We start from the raw sequence: 20250 nt of genomic DNA, 5'->3' as shown, positions 1-20250 counted from the left end.
TAGCCAGGTGGTGGTGGCACACACCTTTAATGTCAGCCCAGGCTGGTCTTGAATTCATAACTTTCCTGAATTAGCCTCCCTAAGAGCACAGGCACTTACTAGTAGTTCTGAACCTGTGGATCAAGACCCTTTTGGCAAACTTGTATCTCCAAAAAATATTTAGATTATAATTTATAACAGTAGCAAAACTGCAGTTAGAAAGTGGCAACAAAAATAATTTTATGGTTGGGGGTCACTACAACATGAGGAACCATATTAAAGGGTTGCAGCCTTAGGAAGTTGAGAACCACTACATTAAACTAATACAAAATTTAATATGGGACCTATTTGTTGTTTTTGTTTGTTTATTTCCTGAGATAGGGTTTCTCTGTGTAGCTTTGGAGTCTGTCCTGGAACTAGCTCTGTAGACCAGACTGGCCTCAAACTCACAGAGATCTACCTGCCTCTACCTCCCAAGTGCTCAGATTAAAGGCATCTGCCTCCACCACCCAGCTGCAAATGAGTATCTTAACTAAGCAGAAAAGAAAAGCTGGGCAAGAGTCATGTGGTGGACAGACAGATATGCCAAAGGTCATTTAGACTACCTCTCAACAGCACTCAATCAATAGATGAATCATTGATAAATATTCAATGTTTGTACATTGCATGTCATATTCTGAGTACACAATAGCTACTCTGAAAGACCCAGTCATTGCCCACATGGACTGTGTGGTCTGCCATAGAGTAAACAGACTTTCAGCACCCTCGGTCTCAGGGACGCAACAGCCTGGAAAGTGTTAATATGACGATCTGTGGCAGGAGCTACAAATGCCTATGAACAAAACATTCCTAAAATTACCACAATGATGGTGAGGCCTGAAGGAAAGGCTATTAGCCAGGTAATTGTAGGGTTGACCCTAAGATACGGAGAACAAGATCAGTTATGGCTGGCTCAGGAAAAGGAAGGAAAGCAAGCATGTAGTACATGAAGGGTAATTTAGGAAAGTTTAAGTTGGATGTGGAAATACCTCTGCCTAAAACCGATCTTGGTGACAGGTGCATAATAGTACAAATATACTAAAAGCATTTCAATTGCATTCTTTAAATGGGGGGGCCTATAGGTATAGGAATAACATAAAACGGCTCAATAAAACTGTTATGAACCACCTGTCCTCAAAGATCAGAAGATTGATAGATGAGTGAAAGGAAAGCAGGATTGACATTTCAATAAATGCTGAATACTGACATGATTTAAGGGGGTAGATAAATCAGCAATTCTCTTCAGATGCATAGAAAAAAGTAAATCTACAAAGGCCATTTCTTCATAAATTGCTACATCTAAAATTTTAATCTTAGCAACAATAACAATAAAGAAGCATAGATTGTCAAGCGATGCCTTTGGTGAAAAATTTCAGTGGACAGAAAAGAGATACAGAATGTATTGATTTCTTCTTATGCACCTGCATGTATGAGAGCATACAACCCCACAGACCCCCAAGGTTCCACACCGTGGGACCTAATGGCCAAGCACAGCTGCTTTGTAGCTGTCCTCCATCATTCTTCTCATGGAGTAAGCAATGCAAGGGGTAAGGGCTGACGACAAAAAGTAAGTGGCTTCCATGTGCCATGGTTCCACTGAATCTACATCTTTACCCCTTCAGACAGCAAAGGAGATGAAGGCTGATGCGATTTAAAATATTCAGGGCTTAAAGGCACTCCACGCTCACAAGAGAAGAAGAGGCAGCACTTTATAATCTTCAATAGCAACACAAATGGATTATGGGTACTGATGGACACAGGCTCTTGAATTTTAGCACAAGTTTCATAGGCTTTACTTTGAGATTATTGCAAAGCCCTGTAAAAGGTATTCAGGAAAGGTGTGCCTAGGACAGACATTCTCTGTAAGAGTACTGTTCAAGGAAATACAAATGTCTATTTTTATAGTGGCAGCTCTCTAGAAAGCTCAAATTTAAATTTTAGTAGGAAGATGAGCAGAAATAAAAGCATGAATGTATGAAGGATGCAGCTAACAGACTCACAATGCCAAAGACAAGCACTGTGTAGTTAATGTTCAATGCAAGGACAAGAAGCAGCATAATGGTGAGGAGAGACTGCAGTGTTTACAGGTCATCAGTGGGGAGAGCCCAACTCAAGATGGAGGTAGGCTCCACTTGAAATCAGGGCAAATGTTGGGCGTTGGTGGCGCAAGCCTTTAGTCCCAGCACTCTGGAGGAGCCAGAGGTAGGTGGATCTCTGTGAGTTCAAGGCCAGGCTGGTCTACAGACCCAGGATGGGTTCCAAAGCAATACAGAGAAATTCTGTCTTGAACCCTCAAAAAAAAAAAAAAAAAAAAAAAAAAAAAAAGGAGGGGCAAACAAAGGATGTGGGCTCAGAGAAGAGAGCCATTTAAGGACTCAGCCACCACGCTCAATGACTTTCAGTGTTCCCACTCAGATGACTATTGGAATAAATACCCTCTCCCCTTTCCTCATTTATCACCCTCATAGGGGAACAGCGAGAGCTATGTTCATGACAATGAGAACCTACAGTTCTCTAGGTAAATTTTATTGCCCAGGTTTACCAGTGATGGATGGGAATGCAGCCTGAGTCAAATGGATATGATATCCAAATGAGCAGGCATAAGCAGGCAGCCACAGCAGCAGGGGAGAAGAGCTCTCCAGGGAGCACCATGTGTGAATTCAAAAACGTTTACTGCGCAAGTCAGACTGCACCAAGCAATAAGTATGGTCTGGGGATCTGTCCAAGACACACGGTCTCTCTCTGTGCACCTCAGTCTTGTGTGAGAATTACTGTTAGGAAAGAGGAAGTGTGGGTACTTAAAAACCAGGAATAAAGTTGAATCTCTGTCATTTTTCTGAGTTTCCATTAACTCAGAGTGTTTCAAAATTCTGAAAATTTTAATTTTAATTAACAAACCACTACCACTTACTTATTCTCTAGGAATCCATAGAAAATTTATTCTAATTTGCTCAGATGTACATGTTAACAAGACATCTTGTTGAATATGAAAAATCCATTACCAACTGAAAATTTCACCGCCCCCCCCAGACACTGTTAGTACTGACACCACATACTTTTGTCATAGGGCATGGAGAAAGCCAGCTGGTACTGATCTGGAAGCCTCATCCCTACTGGCTAGATTCATAATTTTAGAAGGGTCTATGCATGTTACCAAAGGAGAAAAGTAGTAAACAGTTTTACTCAGCTATGAACTATATAAGCAATAATAACAATTAGCCTGGTAAGTTATACCCACTGGTAGAATTATGGCATGAATATCTTAAACAGGCATTTTCTCATTGAATTTAAGGCTCATTGCACAAAATAAAACTCATAACTTGTACCATTAACTGGTTCAAAAACCCATGGCTGACTAGTTCATAAGCACTAACAAAGAATATAATACTAGCATTCTGCTGAATAGACATAGCAATAATTTGCTTTTAAATTCTCATCTTTATACTTGCTGAAGTGTATCTACCAGTCCTCATCAGGGAAGCTGCTTTTTGTAGTAGATGATAATTAATACAGAGACCTATAACTGGTCAACATGCAGAGAATATGAGACTGTGTAGGGCTCAGCTCTAAATGGGACATCTATATCACACACCAACCCCCAAAGCTTAGGGACATCACAGAAGGACAGGAAGACTGTGCCAGAGGTAGTGGACATCTGCAGTGACTCGGTATTTACTGAGCTTGACAGGGTCACTATACACATGGATTCACAGCAGCTATGAACACATGCACAAGAGCGGCAACCAGGCAAATTCCCAACATGGATGGGGAAGAGCTCATGAAGTCCCACCCCAGAGCAACTGTGACAACTGACAGCCCCTGGGGGAGGGGAAAGTCAGTTTTCCTCAGGGATATGCTCTCTGAAAGGCTAGTAGATGGTTCTCCATTCATGCACCTATCTATGTGCTTCACTAAGTGAACTCAGTTTAAAAACAGCATGTGAAGTTGGGAGGGCAAAGTTCTGGAAGGGACTAGGGCAGCAATAGGAGGGATGGGAGTGGAAAATGGCTTTGATTAAAAAAAAAACCATAATTCATGTGAGTTTAAATGTATTAGGTTACATTGTAGCTGTAATTATCATTTAAAATAAAAATTCATATTAAATTATTTTATTCTTAAAAGTCTCATTAAAAGGCACTGGTACAACTAAGAAATTCTATACAGCTAACCTGAATAGAGTTATAGAACATAAGAGTCTAAAATATCTCAGAAATTATTCAAAATTAAAAAGTTCTTTGGTAAAAATGAAAAAAAAAATTCAACAAAGAAACCACTACTACCTATTCTCAAGGCACCATAGAATATTTATTCTCAGTGCTGGCTTTTGTGATTTTTGTTTTTTTTTTTAGATTTATTTATTATGTATGCAGGGTTCTGCCTGCATGTACCAGATCTTGTTACAGATGCGTGTTGGTTGTGATTGGTTGTGAGCCATCATGTGGTTGCTGGGAATTGAACTCAGGACCTCTGGAAGAGCAGCCAGTGGTCTCAACAGAGCTCTAAGCCATCTCCCCAGCCCCTGGCTTTTGTGATTTTTATCAGAACACATGTTAGCAAAATACATCTTGCTGAATATGAAAAATGCGTCATCATCAACAGAAATTCCCACTGAGATGCTAAGAACATTGTTATACAAAACTAATGGAATAGGACTGCAGGGTGTGGTGAAGCTCCAAAACAGGAGACTACTTCCGCTCATTCTAATCTGGTCAGTACCTCAAGGATTTAGAAGCAAGAACAGTCACTCATGGCAGAAAATGAAGACTCGGTGTTTTCCTCCTTGGTGTGTTTTAACCTAGCTTCTAGTTTTGCTCATCCTGTCTTCCATTCTCCCAATCTTCCAACAAGGAGAGGTGCTCACAAGGCCAACAGAGCACACCGACTCCCTCCACCTCCCACGACCTCTCTTTAGATCAAACAAAGTTCACTGGATGCCTCTAGAACCCAAGCAGGCGACACTAATGAGCAAAATGAAAGGTAACATAACATGCATGCACACGTGCATGTTTGTGTGTGTCTGTGTACATATACACATTTCATAAGTGAAATTATGTGAAGCTGAAGAGGAGACAGAAGGGAATAGTATTTGGTTCCTGTGATTGCTACCACATGTAATGTTAAGAAATAAAGGTAGGTTAAAATTTTTATGTGTATTTCTGAACATGTCAATTTGTTTGTTTTAAGAGCAATGCCTGGGTCAAAGAGGTGGCCAGCTCTCAGTCTTGTTAAGACATTGCTACTAGCCTGCTATGCTAAATTCTGTAGATTTATTTTCATCACCCCAGAGAAAAAGAAGCAAGGCGGGAGGTTCACCCATAAAGTCAACAGTAAGGGTCCTCCTCTGTTCTTCAGGCAAGCTCTGCGGACTGACAGCCTAATGCAGTGCCCTCTTATGATCACACAACACTGCCCTGCCCAGGACCGCACAAAACAAACTTACTTTCTTTCCCATAGTGAAGTCGTTTTGAGCGGTTGCTTACCCGTTTGTCAATGTCGTTGTGTTGAAGCTGCACAAAACGTGCACTGATGGCTGCAATGTAGCTCTGCTGATTGGAGAACGCAACGCGCCCGGCACCTTTGGGGTACTTCAGCTCTGGGTCCGTGTCAATGCCAGCGTAGCAGACGCCGCCGTACAAGCGGTCCATTATCATTGCCAGCTCAACTGTAGGAGAACAGACAGGGCTATGTGTAACCATTTGGAACAAATCACCCAGGAAAAGACGGGTCGTGTGTCTAATTATGGAAAGAAAACCCACGTGAGGGTTCATGAAGAACGGCCACATCAGTCTAGCATGAGAGCTATTCACTGGACATTCGCTTACCTGTGCTGCCAACTGCCTGAAGGGAACTGTTTGCTTGAAAGCACCATCTCCACCTAGGGCCATTCTTTTCAGGCCACCGCTAAATCCAAAGACTCAGGCTCACCCCTCGGGAGTGACCTAAACACTTTCAAACCCTACATGTGGCATTTAGAAAGAAGAAAACAGGGAAAAGTGACCAGAGGCAATGCAGCAAACAGCGCCACACCCTGGAGGGGACAGGCAAAGGTTCTGCAGGGCTCAAATGGTGTTTCAGGATAGCCCCTGAGTTCTACAAATAGATAATAACGCCAAGTATTATTCATTCTGGCATAATGAAATTGCAAAGGCAAAAAGAAAAACTGTCCCCATGTGACAGCTATTTTTGCATTTCAAAGTTTCTTTTTATACTAGACTACCTGATACTGATTTTTTCCTAAATGACCATTAAAAAAAAAAAAAAAAAAAAAAAAAAAAAAGGAAGAACAACCTATAAACAAAGCAGTAAGTTTGAAGTGAGAAGATAAGTAGTAATAACTAGCCCAATGGTAAGTGCTAGGAAGACCAAGCAGCAGAAAGCCATCCCAAATGTCCCACTATGGTCAAAATTATCGAGTCCCAACAGCCAGGAGCACCACTGACTAAAGTTAAGGGGACCGTGCTGCAGTTTCCAGGCAGCACCTGGAATGTCATTCACTTGCACAATGCAACAACTGCACCCGTCCCCTGAATGTCAGAGGTCAGGGTTCCACACACTTCATCCTCTGATGGCCTAACCTCTTCCTCACATGGACAATGCTATCTCATCAGGAAGCAGGAAACTGAAGAGAGGATTGTAAAACACAGCCAATATTGAATTCTCTTAGTGAGGTAAGTAATCAGGCTCAAGAAACGAGACACCAATTTTCCAAAGGCCAGGTTTGCTCTAGAATGGAAAAGAAAAAAAAACACTCCCTAGGCCCGGTGAGCGGCTAGGAAAAGAATGCTGGCAAGGAACCAAATGGCGTTGTCTTCCACATAAGGACTCAAAAAAGGTATCCGAATTACAAAGGAAGCAAGTACTGTAAACTGGGAGCTCTGGTTAAAGAGGAGTTAAGAGTGTTGGCACAAGCTTTGTTATACCACAGCAGTCTCCGAAGGAGCTTAGGGACGCCAGAAGGCCCTTTCCATAAGCATAAACATTCCATTATTTTGTGAATCTCGCTGAAAAGTCACTGTCACATGCTAAAGCCTAGACCATGACTGACATTACTGGCAGTTAACTCCTGATAAGAAGCAGGGCCTCACCCACGTGTGCTTTTATGAAAATCATAGGCAATTTCCATTTGTGAGCATTCTTTGCTTGTATGTACATGTGTGTATGTTCATGAGTAGAGAGTGCACATGTATGTTCACATGAGTGTGGAAGACAGAGGTCAACCTCGGTGTCACTCCTCAAGAGCTGTCCACCTTGGTCTTGGTCTTGGTCTTGGTCCAGGGTCTCATGCTGTGCCCTGAACCCTGACTGTTAGGTTAGGCTGGCTGCCCAATGAGCCCCAAAGGTCGTCCTGGCCCTGCCTCCTCAGTTAGATGTATGCATCTAACTCTGGGTCTCAGCTTACCTTCCTTATGAGCTTTCTCTCCCCAGTCCTATAGTATTTTCTTGGTCACCAAAAAGGCTCCAGATATTTGAGCAATAGTGTTTTGCTCAAGTGAAAAGCAATTTGTTAAAAGGCTAGAAGAAACCAAAGTGGCTAAAGGAAGAGTTTTTTCCCAAGGAAACTGAGAAATTTTCATCTAATTCATAGGTTTTTGGGGGGGGGGTGGAGGTGGGGGTTAATTATTATTATTTTATTTATTTATTTCTGGGCTCATGTAGCCCAGGCTGGCTTCAAATGCCGTGTAACTAAGGATGACCCTGAATTCCTTATCCTCCTGCCTCCACCTCTTTTTGCACTGGGATCACAGGCATGTGCCACCACAGCGGGCTTCGGTGGTACTGAGGCTTGTACTCAGGGCCTCGTGCATGCTAGGCAAGCATTTTACCAACTGAGACACCACTCAGCCTCACAAATCTATATGCTAAGTCTATGTTATGGTCACTTTCGGAGAAAAATAAAAAGCAATCAAACTACAGTTTATAGCTGATCATTTACTCAATCCATAAGTCTTCCCATGGTGTACTTCCTGAACTCATACTACGCTAAAACACTAGAGTGATGTCCCTTAAATACCAACCAGGGTTTCCAATATTGAGAAAAGTAGTCACCTTTCATAAGTAATCCTTTTTCAGTAATTTGAAAGCTATAAAGGCATATAAAAACAAGCTTCATCCATCCACGACTGGATGAGTGACTAACAGAAGCAGAGAAGAATCTCTTTTAAGTCTTACCAATTTCTAATCTGAGAGCTTTCCCCCAATTTTTAGTATCTAGTTTTACTTGTGTGTGGTCCGGTGTCTGCAGTGGCTGGAAGAAGGTGTTGAAACCCTTGCATTTGGAGTTAACAAGCATTTGTGAACCACCCAATGTGGGTGCTAGGATTTGAACTCTGGTCCTCATAAGCAGCTGAACCATCTCTCCAGCCCCAAGTTTTTCTATTTTTTAAATAGAGGATGTAAGTTTACTGGCAAATGTTGCAACATATAGCTACTTTTAGAGACTAGGTTTAGAAGTCTCTAGAATGAGTATCATTAGTGAATATAGAAAAGTCCTGTATAGGCCCCTTCTTCTGATGGGAGGAAAGTAAGAATGGGGGAAAAATAGGCTACCATTTTTACTTTCTTAGAGGGGAGAGAGAAAACCAAGACAATCAGTTAACCGCCTGGACAACTAAATCTTCATTGATTCATCTATCTCTGCAGAGATGAATCCATAATCTTGCTGTGAAATTAATCGATGTATGTCCTGTTATCAAGTAAGCCTAAGGCAGTGAGTCCTCAGTCTAAACCTCTCTCTGTAGAGAATGGAAAGGGCAACTCCCTGGAGCATAGTAAGAAACTTAACCAAAGGAGACGAGGGTTCGAGGACTGGGCACACAGGTGAAGGAGTGTGGAGCCCACACGGAGGCCACATGGGTGACAGTGGGGTCTCTACTCTCCACCACTCCTGGTCTCGGGTCTGTCTAGTCACCACAGAGGTGAGAGGCTGACAGGGTTCAGAGAATCGTGCAAGTGTACACTGTATTTTAGACCACAGTAGCAACAAGTCCTCTGGGTCCTGCCTCCGTGCTGAGCTCCGCTGTGCCACACAACAAGAGAGGGAAGCTGCTGTGTGAGAAACAGCACCCTCACGAATTCTGTCTTGTGCTGACCACACTGCTGGAGATGAATCTGGACCCCAGTCATGGCTCCTTGGACCTGCTCCCGAGTCTTCAGAGACGTGACAAGGACTTAGTTCCCCAGAGGGAAAATCTTGATGATTTCCCCATTTTGCTCCACCTCAGGGTCCTGTTCCTATCGTTTAACTACCTTTTAAAGCCAGTCTATCTGAAGGCAATGTCTAAGTTGGGGACACTGAGAGCCAGGTAGGGTGGCAGAGGAATGGGGACTCCCAAGAGAAATATCACCACATTCATTGTTACAGATTCTAAACTGTGCTCTAGGAGTCAGTCCTATTCTTCTCTTAGGAAGTAAACAAAAAACAGACAGGAAGGGCCTGAAGCACCTCAGATGTCAAAGGATGATGAACTTTCTAGGTTTCCCACTATTGTTAAGCTGGTTCATAAGGGCTCAAGAAGAGGCATGCTCACTCACTTACATTTTGTGTCAGAAGAAGCCCAGAACAGTTTTAAATGGATGGCACGAAGCAGGATGTCAGAAGGAGAGTTTATTTAAGTTCATTAAATCAAACTGCTACCAAGCTGCTGTTTTACTGAGAAAATATACCAGATCTCCACTGGATAAAACAGCTTCCACCAAAGAGCCTGAAGCTGAACAAGAGACTGAGGACTTACTGCCAATTTCACTTCCTGCCACTCTATCTGAATTCTTCTCCTCAATTCTAAAACAGTTTACTGCTTACAGCCTTGTGAGGTCATGATAAACACTCTACCCATGAACGAGCAGCTCTAAGCACACTGCTTAGTCTTTTCCCTCTCTGCTCGTAAATCTTTGCTTTAAATGAAGCTGGCTTGGTTCCTGCTTTATAAACATCAATTCACCCCAGTCTAACTTTGGTTTTATGTTGGCTCAGTATGCCATGGACATGGCAATGTTTGGCGGCATCTATGGGCAAAAGTTTGTTGGGGGAGGGGAACACATGGTAAACATTATGAAGTCCTTATGCCTACAAGCATGTCAAACCTGGAGCTTATTTGGGTCACCTCATACTGACCTTGGTTGGGATGAGAAAGTGCTTACTGCTGAGAAACTGGACATATAGTAATTTTGGCCATCTACTACTTCACAGAACAAAAATGGGATATGGTTATAAGACCATTTCCTAATTACAAATCAGGATGTGATGTGAACTACTGGCATGTTTGTAAAAATGTCTGACATAAATGATCCTGAGAAACACTGAGATAGATACTCTCTACACGTGGCATGTATCATCAGAAGTCTGTGCCTCCCAGGGCTGGCCCTGTCTCAGTGCTAAAGAACATGCCTAGCACGCACAGCTTAAATTTCTTACACTATAATAAATCTTTCCCTTGATGTAAAAGCCATCATAGATCAACAGGGTTGGGGAGCAAGGACAGAACAAAACTTCAGGATTAATAGAAAGAAAAAGAAAGGAGCGACTTATCAGCGCAATGGCTGAGGAAAAAAAAAAAAAAAAAAAAAAAAAAAAAAAATAGACCCAACACCAGAGAAGCAACGACAGGCTCTAGCAGCTCAAGACCCGCAGTCTCTCAAGATGAAGCTGCTCTGCAAGGCCCGGCCTGATCAAATGTTGAAGGCAATCATCAAATGAAGAGCATGGATCTAAAGCCTATTAATCTGGGAAGAAGAGATCCCAAAACTTAAGTCACTTTAGCCGTCCTCAGGTCAGACACCGACGCCAAGAAGATGGAATGAGAGAAAGGCTCCAGCAAGTGAAGCAGAGGGTCCTGGGAGGCATGCCAGTGTGCACCTGCTCTCCCCACAGCCCGTACCTGATGCTGACTCACTCCCCACAGTGAAAGCTGCGCCCTAATGCCACAGGGATATGCCATAGGGCTTTTTCTGTGTGGGCATCGGGAAAATAGGGTGCTTGTTATCACTTGGGCAAAGATCAGCATTTGGTTGTCTCTGTGACCCACAGAAATGCAGACAAACGGCCTAGTTCTTTTGTGGGCTGTGTAATGGATGTGCCAACTTTAGCCACAGGGGGGCAGGGTGAGTCTGCTGCTGCTTTTTTTTTTTTTTTTTTTTTTTTTTGGTCCCCTGAAGGGAAAGAGACATCCAGATCTTAGAAAGATCAGGGTTGGGCCAAACCATCCTAAGCTTGCTGCTGTTACTCACAGGAGTGCTGGAAAAAGGGTGAGAGGCGAAGGCAATGTGCACTATCTGACCTGAACCCACAACCGAGGGATGAGAAAACTCATCCAGATATATACTTTTCATTGCTTTTCCTTACTCAGATAAATTTGTTCAGGCCTGAGATTTCCCCTGCCAACCCGAATTTTAAAAAGGAAGGTTTGACCTGGGCATGGTGGTTTATGTGTGGCAGGAAGGTAATGAGCTTGATGACAGATTGGGCTCCATTGGAAGACCCTGTCTCAAAAGGCAAAAGGGTTTGTCAAGGAGTATGAATATTTAATTCAATAGACACTCTAAGCCCAGTCAGGACAACAATTCTTTAGAGGCATTTCTATTTGGATGGGTAAAGGTTACATTTTGAATAAATATTAGCGATGACAGTCCCCATATTACAATGTCAAAAGTAAAACAAACAAAAAAAATTTTTTTTTTTTTTTTGTTTTAGACAATCTACAGGAATAATATCGATGGTAACATTCCAGTCTTCTAATCACTCTGGCATGCTAAATAAGTTTTTGGCCAAGGATTGAGGGAAAGAAAATTTATTCCAATACCCAAAGTCTCACCTACCGAGTGAGGCCCAAGGACAACCCTGTCCTGAGATGCTTGAAAAGGAAAGCCAGTGTTAGGCTGGAGCATAGCTCAGTAGAGCTAAGAGCCATTTACTGCTTTTGCAGAGGACCAGCATTTGCTTTCCCAGAACCCACATCATATGGTTCACAACCACCTGTAACCCATTTCTGGGAATCCAAAGCCCTCTGGCCTCCACAGGCACTGGCATGCATGTGATAAACATAAGCTCTGACAGACATACACAATAAAAAAAAAAGTTTTTAAAAAAATGTTTTATAATATTTCAAGACCAAGTTTCAGAATCAGGTTAAGTCTTCAACTGTCAATACATTTCTTGTGTTCTGTTCTGAAAGCTTTAGTTTTCTACATACAAAATGACCTGTTTAACATGATAGTGGGACACTCACTTAGTTCATTCAATATGTCGTGCCCCTGCTTATTTATTAGTGCACTTCCTAGCCAGCAGCTGCATCCCAGAAATGCTGGCAAGTGGGCTGAAGGTAACACTGTAGTAGAGCAACTGACTAGGTCTCTCCTATAAATCAGCCCAAACAAATCAATTTAAAGACAAAACAGCTAACTTAAAAAATTCAAGATTTATTAATTATATTTTCTAGGCAAAGAATATACATCCTTTTTCTGATTAGATAACAATATAATTCTTTTTTTAAAATGCCTTTTTTTTGGGGGGGGCGCATTTCGAGGCAGGATCTTATGTAATGCAGGCTTGCCTAGAATTCACTATGCAGCTAAGGATAACTCTGAACTCTTGATCCACCTGCCTTCTTCCACGTGTAGGGATTGCAGCCGTGTATCATTTTTGTCCGATTCTAGGACTTTTAGCATCTTGCTGAAGCTGAACATTGGGTACAGTGCAGCTTATTAGCTACATTTCCTGTGCCTTAAAAACAAGACCTAAAAAGTTAAAAATCAGTTGTATTATTTTCTGGTTGTGGGGAATTTTTTAAATTGTTATTTATTCATTTATTTTTTTTCTTTTGAGACAGGGTCTTACGGTGTAGTTCTGCCTGACTTGGAACTCACTATGTAGACAAAGCTGGCCTGCAGCAACAAGAGATCCATCTTTCTCTGCCACCATGTCCAGCTTCAGGTCTTTTAAAGGTTCTCATATAAAGAGTGAAAGAGATGAAACATTAAAACAACTTCTACTGCACTGTAGTTAGTTGCAAGGTATAGCGGTGACTATCCAACTGTAAAATCCGTGTGCAGTGGAAACTCTCAATGAGGGTTCTTCTTCTCTGGCCCTGCACAGGGACAGTCAGAAGTGTCAATGCATGTTCTATAGCATGCCACGCCCATCACCCGTTCCTAAACACTAGACTCTATCAAGTGATTTCTTTTGGCACAGCTTTTCATTAGAAGGAGGACCCAGAGGTCCCTGACTTTTAGAGATAATATAAAATTGCCATAATCATACTATTTTTAAAGTTCTTCAAAACAGAATTATGATTTTATCCCATTTCTTTGTGAGACAGGGGCTCACTAAGTAGGTTAGCCCAAAACTTAAGTAAGGGGCCCCTGCTTCAAACCTCCCAATGCTAAAGTTACAAGTGTGAGCCATAGAGTGAGTGAGTGAGTGTGTGTGTGTGTGTGTGTGTGTGTGTGTGTGTTGTGTGGGGACTGGAGTTAGAATTCAATAGTGTTGAGACTCCTTCAGAATTTTTCTGTGCAGCCTAGACTGGCCTTGTGTTCACTCAGTGAGTCGCTCAGCTTACAGTCGAGTGTCACTGCTCCTGGCTTGTACTGGGTTTAACTGTGGAGGTATCAGTTCAACACCACTTCCAGTCTCTAGCTCCTTATGATTTGGCTTACCCTCGGCAGCAGCATGAGATTGTTTTGTCCTTGGAAACAAATTAAAACAACAGCAACAACAGAGGAAGGCCAGGTGGTGCAGGCCTGCCATCTTAGCCACTTGACAGGTTGAGTGTATGCCTGACATACACAGTGAGTGAGTCCCTGCAACTTCCACAGACTGTTCCAGAATAAAAGTAGGAAGTGGGTTGGGGATACAAGTACTTGTCTAGAATGTGTGAGGTTCTGGGTTCAAGCCCCAGTACCACAAAAAAAAAAAAAAAAAAAAAAAACAAAAAACAAAAAACAAAAAAAAAAACCACCACCATAGAACAGGGAGCTTATGTAAATTCAATTTTTAAAATGCCTCATTACATAATTCATTTCTGGAAATTATAATAACTAATCAGCCCCTGCCTTGCTTGGGGAGGCCCAAGGGTCTAGCTTGATTCCCAGGTACAGTTGGCTCAGCTCTCACTGATGGAGAACCCAGATGCAGGCTTCTAATGGGGTAACTCTGCAACACTAACTCGAATGAGCACGCACATTGCCAAATAGTGTTATTTTAAATGTGTGGGTAAATAGGAAAGAACTAAATAGAGCTCAACCTTTCCACAAAATGGTTTAATGAAATTGACTCTTGCACCAAAAGAATATACAGCATTTTGGGGGAAATTCTTAACCATAGAAAAGCCATCTCAGTGGAAACAGCATGGCAGACTTCCCTTTGGAGGCTGTGATGACTGACTGGGAACCCAGGCAGAGATAACACATTGGGGGATTTGGTTGTCATCGCTTTTGTTGTGGTGTTTCTATTTCCACTCACCAGCTCGAAGGGGTCGTGGAACTCCCCCAACAAAGATAGTTTTTCTGGGGTCCAAAGGCTGAGAACCATCCATTACAAAGTCACTGTCACTTAGGTTCCACGGTCGGATTTGCACCTGAAAAAAAGTTGTTTACTTGGTCCTTACTTCATTTCCATCAACCCCAAATGAGAATAAGATGACTCGAGACAAACCCAATGCTTGTGCATTTTACAACATCCAAGACCCAACCAAAATCAAGTTAATTACTTAATCTGATCTGCATTAAGTGCCCTGCTGTCCTGGGGAGGCCACTCAACACTTAGACACATGCACAAACCACCTGTGTTGTTTAAAGGCAGTCTCCCGCAGAGTCTGGGTTCAAGTCCAGTTCATTTGAACACATCACAGACTCTTGGAAACCTGTCACAGGCCATACACCATTTAGTTTTTTCGTAATGAATCCATCTAATGGGAGCAGAAACATTAGGAAGACTTTCTAAGAATTACCTATTTGCCTGGATTTTTAATTCTCATCCCTGCCCCAAGTTAAAATATTTACCTTTCAAATAATCCGACATAACAGATTAACACTCAAGTTAGCAAACAATCTCAGAGGTGTCAAATACTGACACTTAGACAATGGTGTCTAATTATTAAACTTATTTTCCTGCACAAGATTGATTAAACAAAGACAAATTTTGTGTGTGTGTGTGTGTGTGTGTGTGTGTGTGTGTGTGTATACACATGCACATGCTCAAGCGTGCTCGTGCGCCTGCATGGGCATGCACAACTATGAATGCAAGAGAGAAAGGGAGACACACAGAGACAGACAGGGAGACAGGGCAGGGGAAGAAACCTGTGCTTGTTGTATGAGTCGGTGATCTCTTACTGTGGCAGTCCTTGAGCTTAGGTGGTGCCAAGCACCTTTAACTGCTCTGCCATCTCACCAGCCCATAAAACTTTACAGATGATAGAGAACCCTCTGCAGTTTATCTTTTTCTAAACATCCTAAACTTCTTATCGGAGTGTGCATGTTTGTGTGTGCGATGCATGTGTATGCACGCATGAGTAGAGGTCAGAGAACAGCTTTGGGGGCCAGCCCTCTCCTGAGGGCCCCATTCGGGCCATCAGGCTTGCGTTTCACATTGTCAGACAGATCTTCACCTACTGAGCCGCCTCACTGCCTGCCCTCATCTTTCTTTGTCATTTGGATTCTTAATTTTCTGCTCATACTCTGTCCTATTTTATCATACACTAATAAATTATCATATCAGTTTTCCCTAAAACAAATTCCTTTTAATCACAACACAGTTACAAAGAACAGCTTGACACAAACCGATAAACTAAACAGTAAGGGTGACACTGTCCCCAAAGCAACCAGTGTGGCAAGTGGGTGGCCACTGGGAACCAGCACCTGGTGTCTGTCCTAAGGAATAAATATGCCAATCCTCTGCCCCTCCCAGATGAAGATAGGACACAAAACAGGTGAACTGCCATACTTCGGTACCCACAGCGTTCATTTCCGGTCTCTGGCTTGGCTCTGCATGCCTGACACTCCCACCTGGCCAACTCTGCTGTCGTCCACCTCCAGCTCCTCTAAAACTGGCTTTGCTCCTTAGAAACAATCTGCACAGTCCTAAAATTGCTACCAAGTTTACCCTACCCTAATTTTTTTCGTGGGGGGTGCTCTCACTAATCAGTAAGACACCACAAAAATTTCAATTTCTCCCTCAGACTCTGAAAAATGGACCTGTTAGCAATTCTGTTAACACTCCAAAACATGATCCACCTTACTGCACAAAACAAACAAAACAAAAGAAAATGGCTTCTTTCCTGTTAAATGTGGTCGGCTGGGCTAAATGGCCGAGCCTTTGAGATTCTCACACAGGTGGTTTCATGTCCTCATGAGGACACCTCACTAATTTTTAATTATAAACACAATAATTTCCTGACATTGGAAGGATAAAAATCCTAGCATTACCAGTTAAAGCAAAGGGAGTAGTCTTCAGCACAGAAGCCTCTCCTACCCTAACAAAGTGGGTACAGCATCTCTAGGACACCCACACTGTTAACTGATTTAGTTAAGGTCATCAGCCCCCCAACCCTCTCTCTGCTTCAGTTACAGTCTCAATGTATTGCTCAGGTTGGTGTCAAGAGGTCCTGGACCCAAATAATCCTCCACCTTAAAACCCTCCCCCGCCATGTAGCTGAGACTATAGTTGTGCACCCCTGAATCCAACTGGAAACACATCACTTTGTTTCCAAATGAAAATAATTCCCATGTGGCTTCCACAGAGATTTGGTTTCATTTCATCAAAATTACAGGAAACATATTACAGCTTCTGTAATTGCTGGATGCTACCTGGAACCTTCCTGCTGAGAGCTTTCACCACTGATGGTCTCCCCCCCCCCACAATAACCCCCACAACCCCACTTCATCATCTCACACAACCCTTTTCCTTTGCGCTACTCTTGGCATTACAGCTTAGGTTAGACACACACACACACACACACACACACACACACACACAGTAAAGAGGAAGGAGGCTTAGGACACAGGGCTGATCACCCCTATTCATGAAACCTACATTTCCCAGCTGCTGCCAGGAAAACAGCTGCTCAGAGCTGGTACCTCCACAGTACTAAAGAAATGTTGGCACAGGCCACCGTTAGCACACTCTCCACATTACCACAGTGATGAGGCAGTGGACTAAGGCTTCCCTCTCACAATGGTTGCTCTCTCTGAAATAAAAGCTACTTTCACAGACTCGTGCCTCCCTTCCCTGTGAGCAGCAATGCTTCGGTAAGCACTTAACGAGAGAAAATGCAAAGCTTGTTTTCCTTCGGTTTCATTTTTGAATTATGCATTCCTAAGAAGGCTCTCCTGAGAACCATGAAATCTACGTTTGGCTGGATTATATGTTTTCTAAATTCTTATTTTCTGAATCAGTAATGTTTTACACAAAGCTTGCTGGTATAAACATTTATTTATGCCATGCAGTAACTTTGAACACGACTGTTTCAGAAGTCTCGAGGAATGCACCACTAATAAAACCCACGGTTACTGGTGAAAGCATAAATTCCCCTTCTGAGGTCTCCCAATGTGTTCTGCAGAATGTAAGTCCTTGGGGTTGCTATTATGTCAGACAACTGCTGTTTGGGAAAAGCTGTAGATTAGCTTTTGCTTGGAGTTTCAGGGCATTCGTCCATGTACTTAATTAAAGCTCCAAGGAAGTCTACAGCCAAGAAACCTGCAACACTGTTAAACACAGCATATCAAAAACTTTTCTATGAAAAAATTTAACACAACACCTACATCTAGACAAAACTGCCCTACAGCAAATTATAACACAAAGCATCGTGAATGACTAACCGGCCAGAATGTGGCAGAAACTTCTGAGAGCCAAGGTCTTTTCCTTATTTCCTGTTATTGCTTAGAAAAGGTTACTTCTACAGAAATCAACTTTAAATAGTTAAGAGTAAAATTTAATATAGTAAATTAGTTAATACATTTAAACATTAGATAGCTGTCCAATAATTGAATATCCTAAGCCTAAACTTCATTAAATGTATGTTACCAAATCACTTTTGTTATTTTTGCTATCAATAAAGAATAAAATACTAGGGTCTGGAGACATGGCTCAGAGGTATTGAGTTCAATTCCCAGCAATAACCTGGTGGCTTACAACCATCTGTAATGAGATCTGGTGCCCTCTTCTGGTATGCAGTCATAAATGCAGGAAGAACAATGTATATATAATGAATAATTCTTTAAAAAAGAATACAATACTAAATATGGATCTAAATTAAAAACCAAAATTTCATTCATATAACACCAAAGATGATTAATAGAAATATGACCAGGTTGACTACTAAGAAAAACATTAAGAAATGTAAATGAATCACTTCTTTGGACTGGTATGATAAAAGTCACTGGCTAAATGAGTTTTCAATGAAAATTAACAAAAACCTTCCAAATTAAAATGTAAACATGATTTTGTTCTATCTTTAATCATAGAATAGCCTCAAATACTGGCATATGCCTTTAATCCCAGCACTTGGGAAGCAGAGACAGGCAGAGCTGTATGAGTCTGAGCCAGCCTGATGGTCTAAATAGCATTTCAGGACAGAGCCCCTGAATGAAGTAAAGAGAGAGGGAGAGGCAGAAAGTGGGGAGAGGGAGGGAGGGAGGAGAGAAGGGAGGAAGAGAGAGGGAGAACACAGACTAAAGAGCTTCAAGGTTTTTTTTGTTTGTTTTGTTTTAAGCATCATCTAGCCTTCTTAGATGCCTTCTAGAATTCTCTGTTTAGATTCAATATTTCCATATTCATAGGTCAATAATTTGGGGGGCACTCATTTGGAACACCTTGCCCCATATTCCATCCTTCTGGTTACCAAAACACCCCACCCCCACTCAAATACCCCACTGCAAGGTGTCTTGTTCCCATTTGTTTATTCCAAGGCAATTCTACAAGTCAACACTGCAATCTGATGTCTGTGCAGGCACCTGAGCTAATATTTCCCCACCCCCAGCCAGCTGGCTATTGGTTCTCTTTCCTATAAAGCTTTGCTCAGAACCGAGATACTATCTACCACCCCCTTTCTTATTTCCTGTTATTTCTTTTCTATGTCCTTCAAATTCTCACTCGGACTCTGAGACAGAGTATTTTTCTTCTCCAATTCTACAGTCCTTTCCTTTCACAACAGAAAAAACAATAGTGCAGAACCATCTGGAATGCTCTCCACAGCAAGTTGCAGCATCCCAATTCATCCTCACTGCCAGGATGAGTCAGCTAAAGCCAGGTCCCCTGACATATAGCTGTAACGGGTCAGCTGTAGTGGTGGACTCTGACCCATGTCAGCTGTCAGCAATACTATTTTAAGCAGCACAGTCCTCATGAAATCACTGAAGTGTGCCAGCAGAGGCAGAAAGAGCAAGCTTAGAGTTTGTAAGTATCTTTGCCTCTTTGATGATATAAGGGCTTGTTTTATAATTAAACACCCAAAACTAACAGCCATAGCAGCAGTATTTGTGGACTGAACTTTTCAAAGCACACATTTGGCATTTCATTTTGAGCTAATTTTCATCTCATGAGATTCTAATAAACAGATCAGTCAATTTCCAGGAATGGTTGCTATCTATTATTCTCAAGTGCTCATCTCTACCACCGATGGAGAGGACTGGAGGCAACCCCAGTAATTCTCAGGAGCAAAGAACCTGACAGATGCTCAGTCCTTGGCTTTGATTAAGAGCTCTGTGTTCTATATATAGCTCTTGGGCCACAGTCAAACCCTGTAGCCCAGCAGTTCTCAACTGGTGAATCTTGACCCTTTTAGGGGTCAAACAAGCCTTTCACAGGAGTCACCCAAGACCATCAGAAAACAGATATTTACAATTTATGACAGTAGCAAATTGCAGTTATGAAGTAGCAATGAAATAACTTTATGGTTGGGGGTCAGCATAACATGAGGAACTGTATTAAAGGGTTGCAGCCTTAGGAAGGTTGAGAACCACTGTTCTACCTGATCCTCAGACAAGAGAAGGCCCCAGAGAATCTCGTCAAAAGAGTCAGGGTTCTTTCCGGATAGGTAGCCAAAAATAATACTGGGAAATTCTCTCTCTCTCTCTTGTGCTCCCAGGATACTCCAAGTGTCCTACCAGGCTTAGTCCAGGTACAAAAGGAGTGCCATGACTTTCACTAAGCTGTAGAGTCTACTCCACACAGGGCTTTATAGCCTCTTAGGGACCTTCAGCTACTAACGAAGCATGGCATTTTGTTTACTCTTTCATAGGGTGCTT

At 42.2% G+C, this 20250-nt stretch overlaps 1 protein-coding gene across 11 annotated transcripts in view; it reads right to left on the bottom strand.

The window, feature by feature from the left end:
* Cpeb3 (cytoplasmic polyadenylation element binding protein 3) overlaps window positions 1-20250 on the bottom strand; it is a 166002-nt gene that overhangs the window by 13244 nt on the left and 132508 nt on the right. For all 11 annotated transcript variants that reach the window (XM_051199586.1, XM_051199582.1, XM_051199581.1 and 8 more), the window contains 2 exons: window positions 14471-14585; window positions 5499-5680 (listed from right to left, as the gene is read on the bottom strand). In XM_051199586.1, coding sequence (XP_051055543.1) covers window positions 5499-5680; window positions 14471-14585 — 297 coding nt within the window. The remainder of the gene's footprint in view (window positions 1-5498; window positions 5681-14470; window positions 14586-20250) is intronic.

The sequence above is a fragment of the Phodopus roborovskii genome, unplaced genomic scaffold (assembly GCF_943737965.1).
Source record: "Phodopus roborovskii unplaced genomic scaffold, PHOROB, whole genome shotgun sequence".
NCBI classification, from domain to species: Eukaryota; Metazoa; Chordata; class Mammalia; order Rodentia; family Cricetidae; genus Phodopus; species Phodopus roborovskii.
The sequence above is the reverse complement of the archived record's forward strand: the minus strand, read 5'-3'. Positions and strand labels throughout refer to the sequence as shown.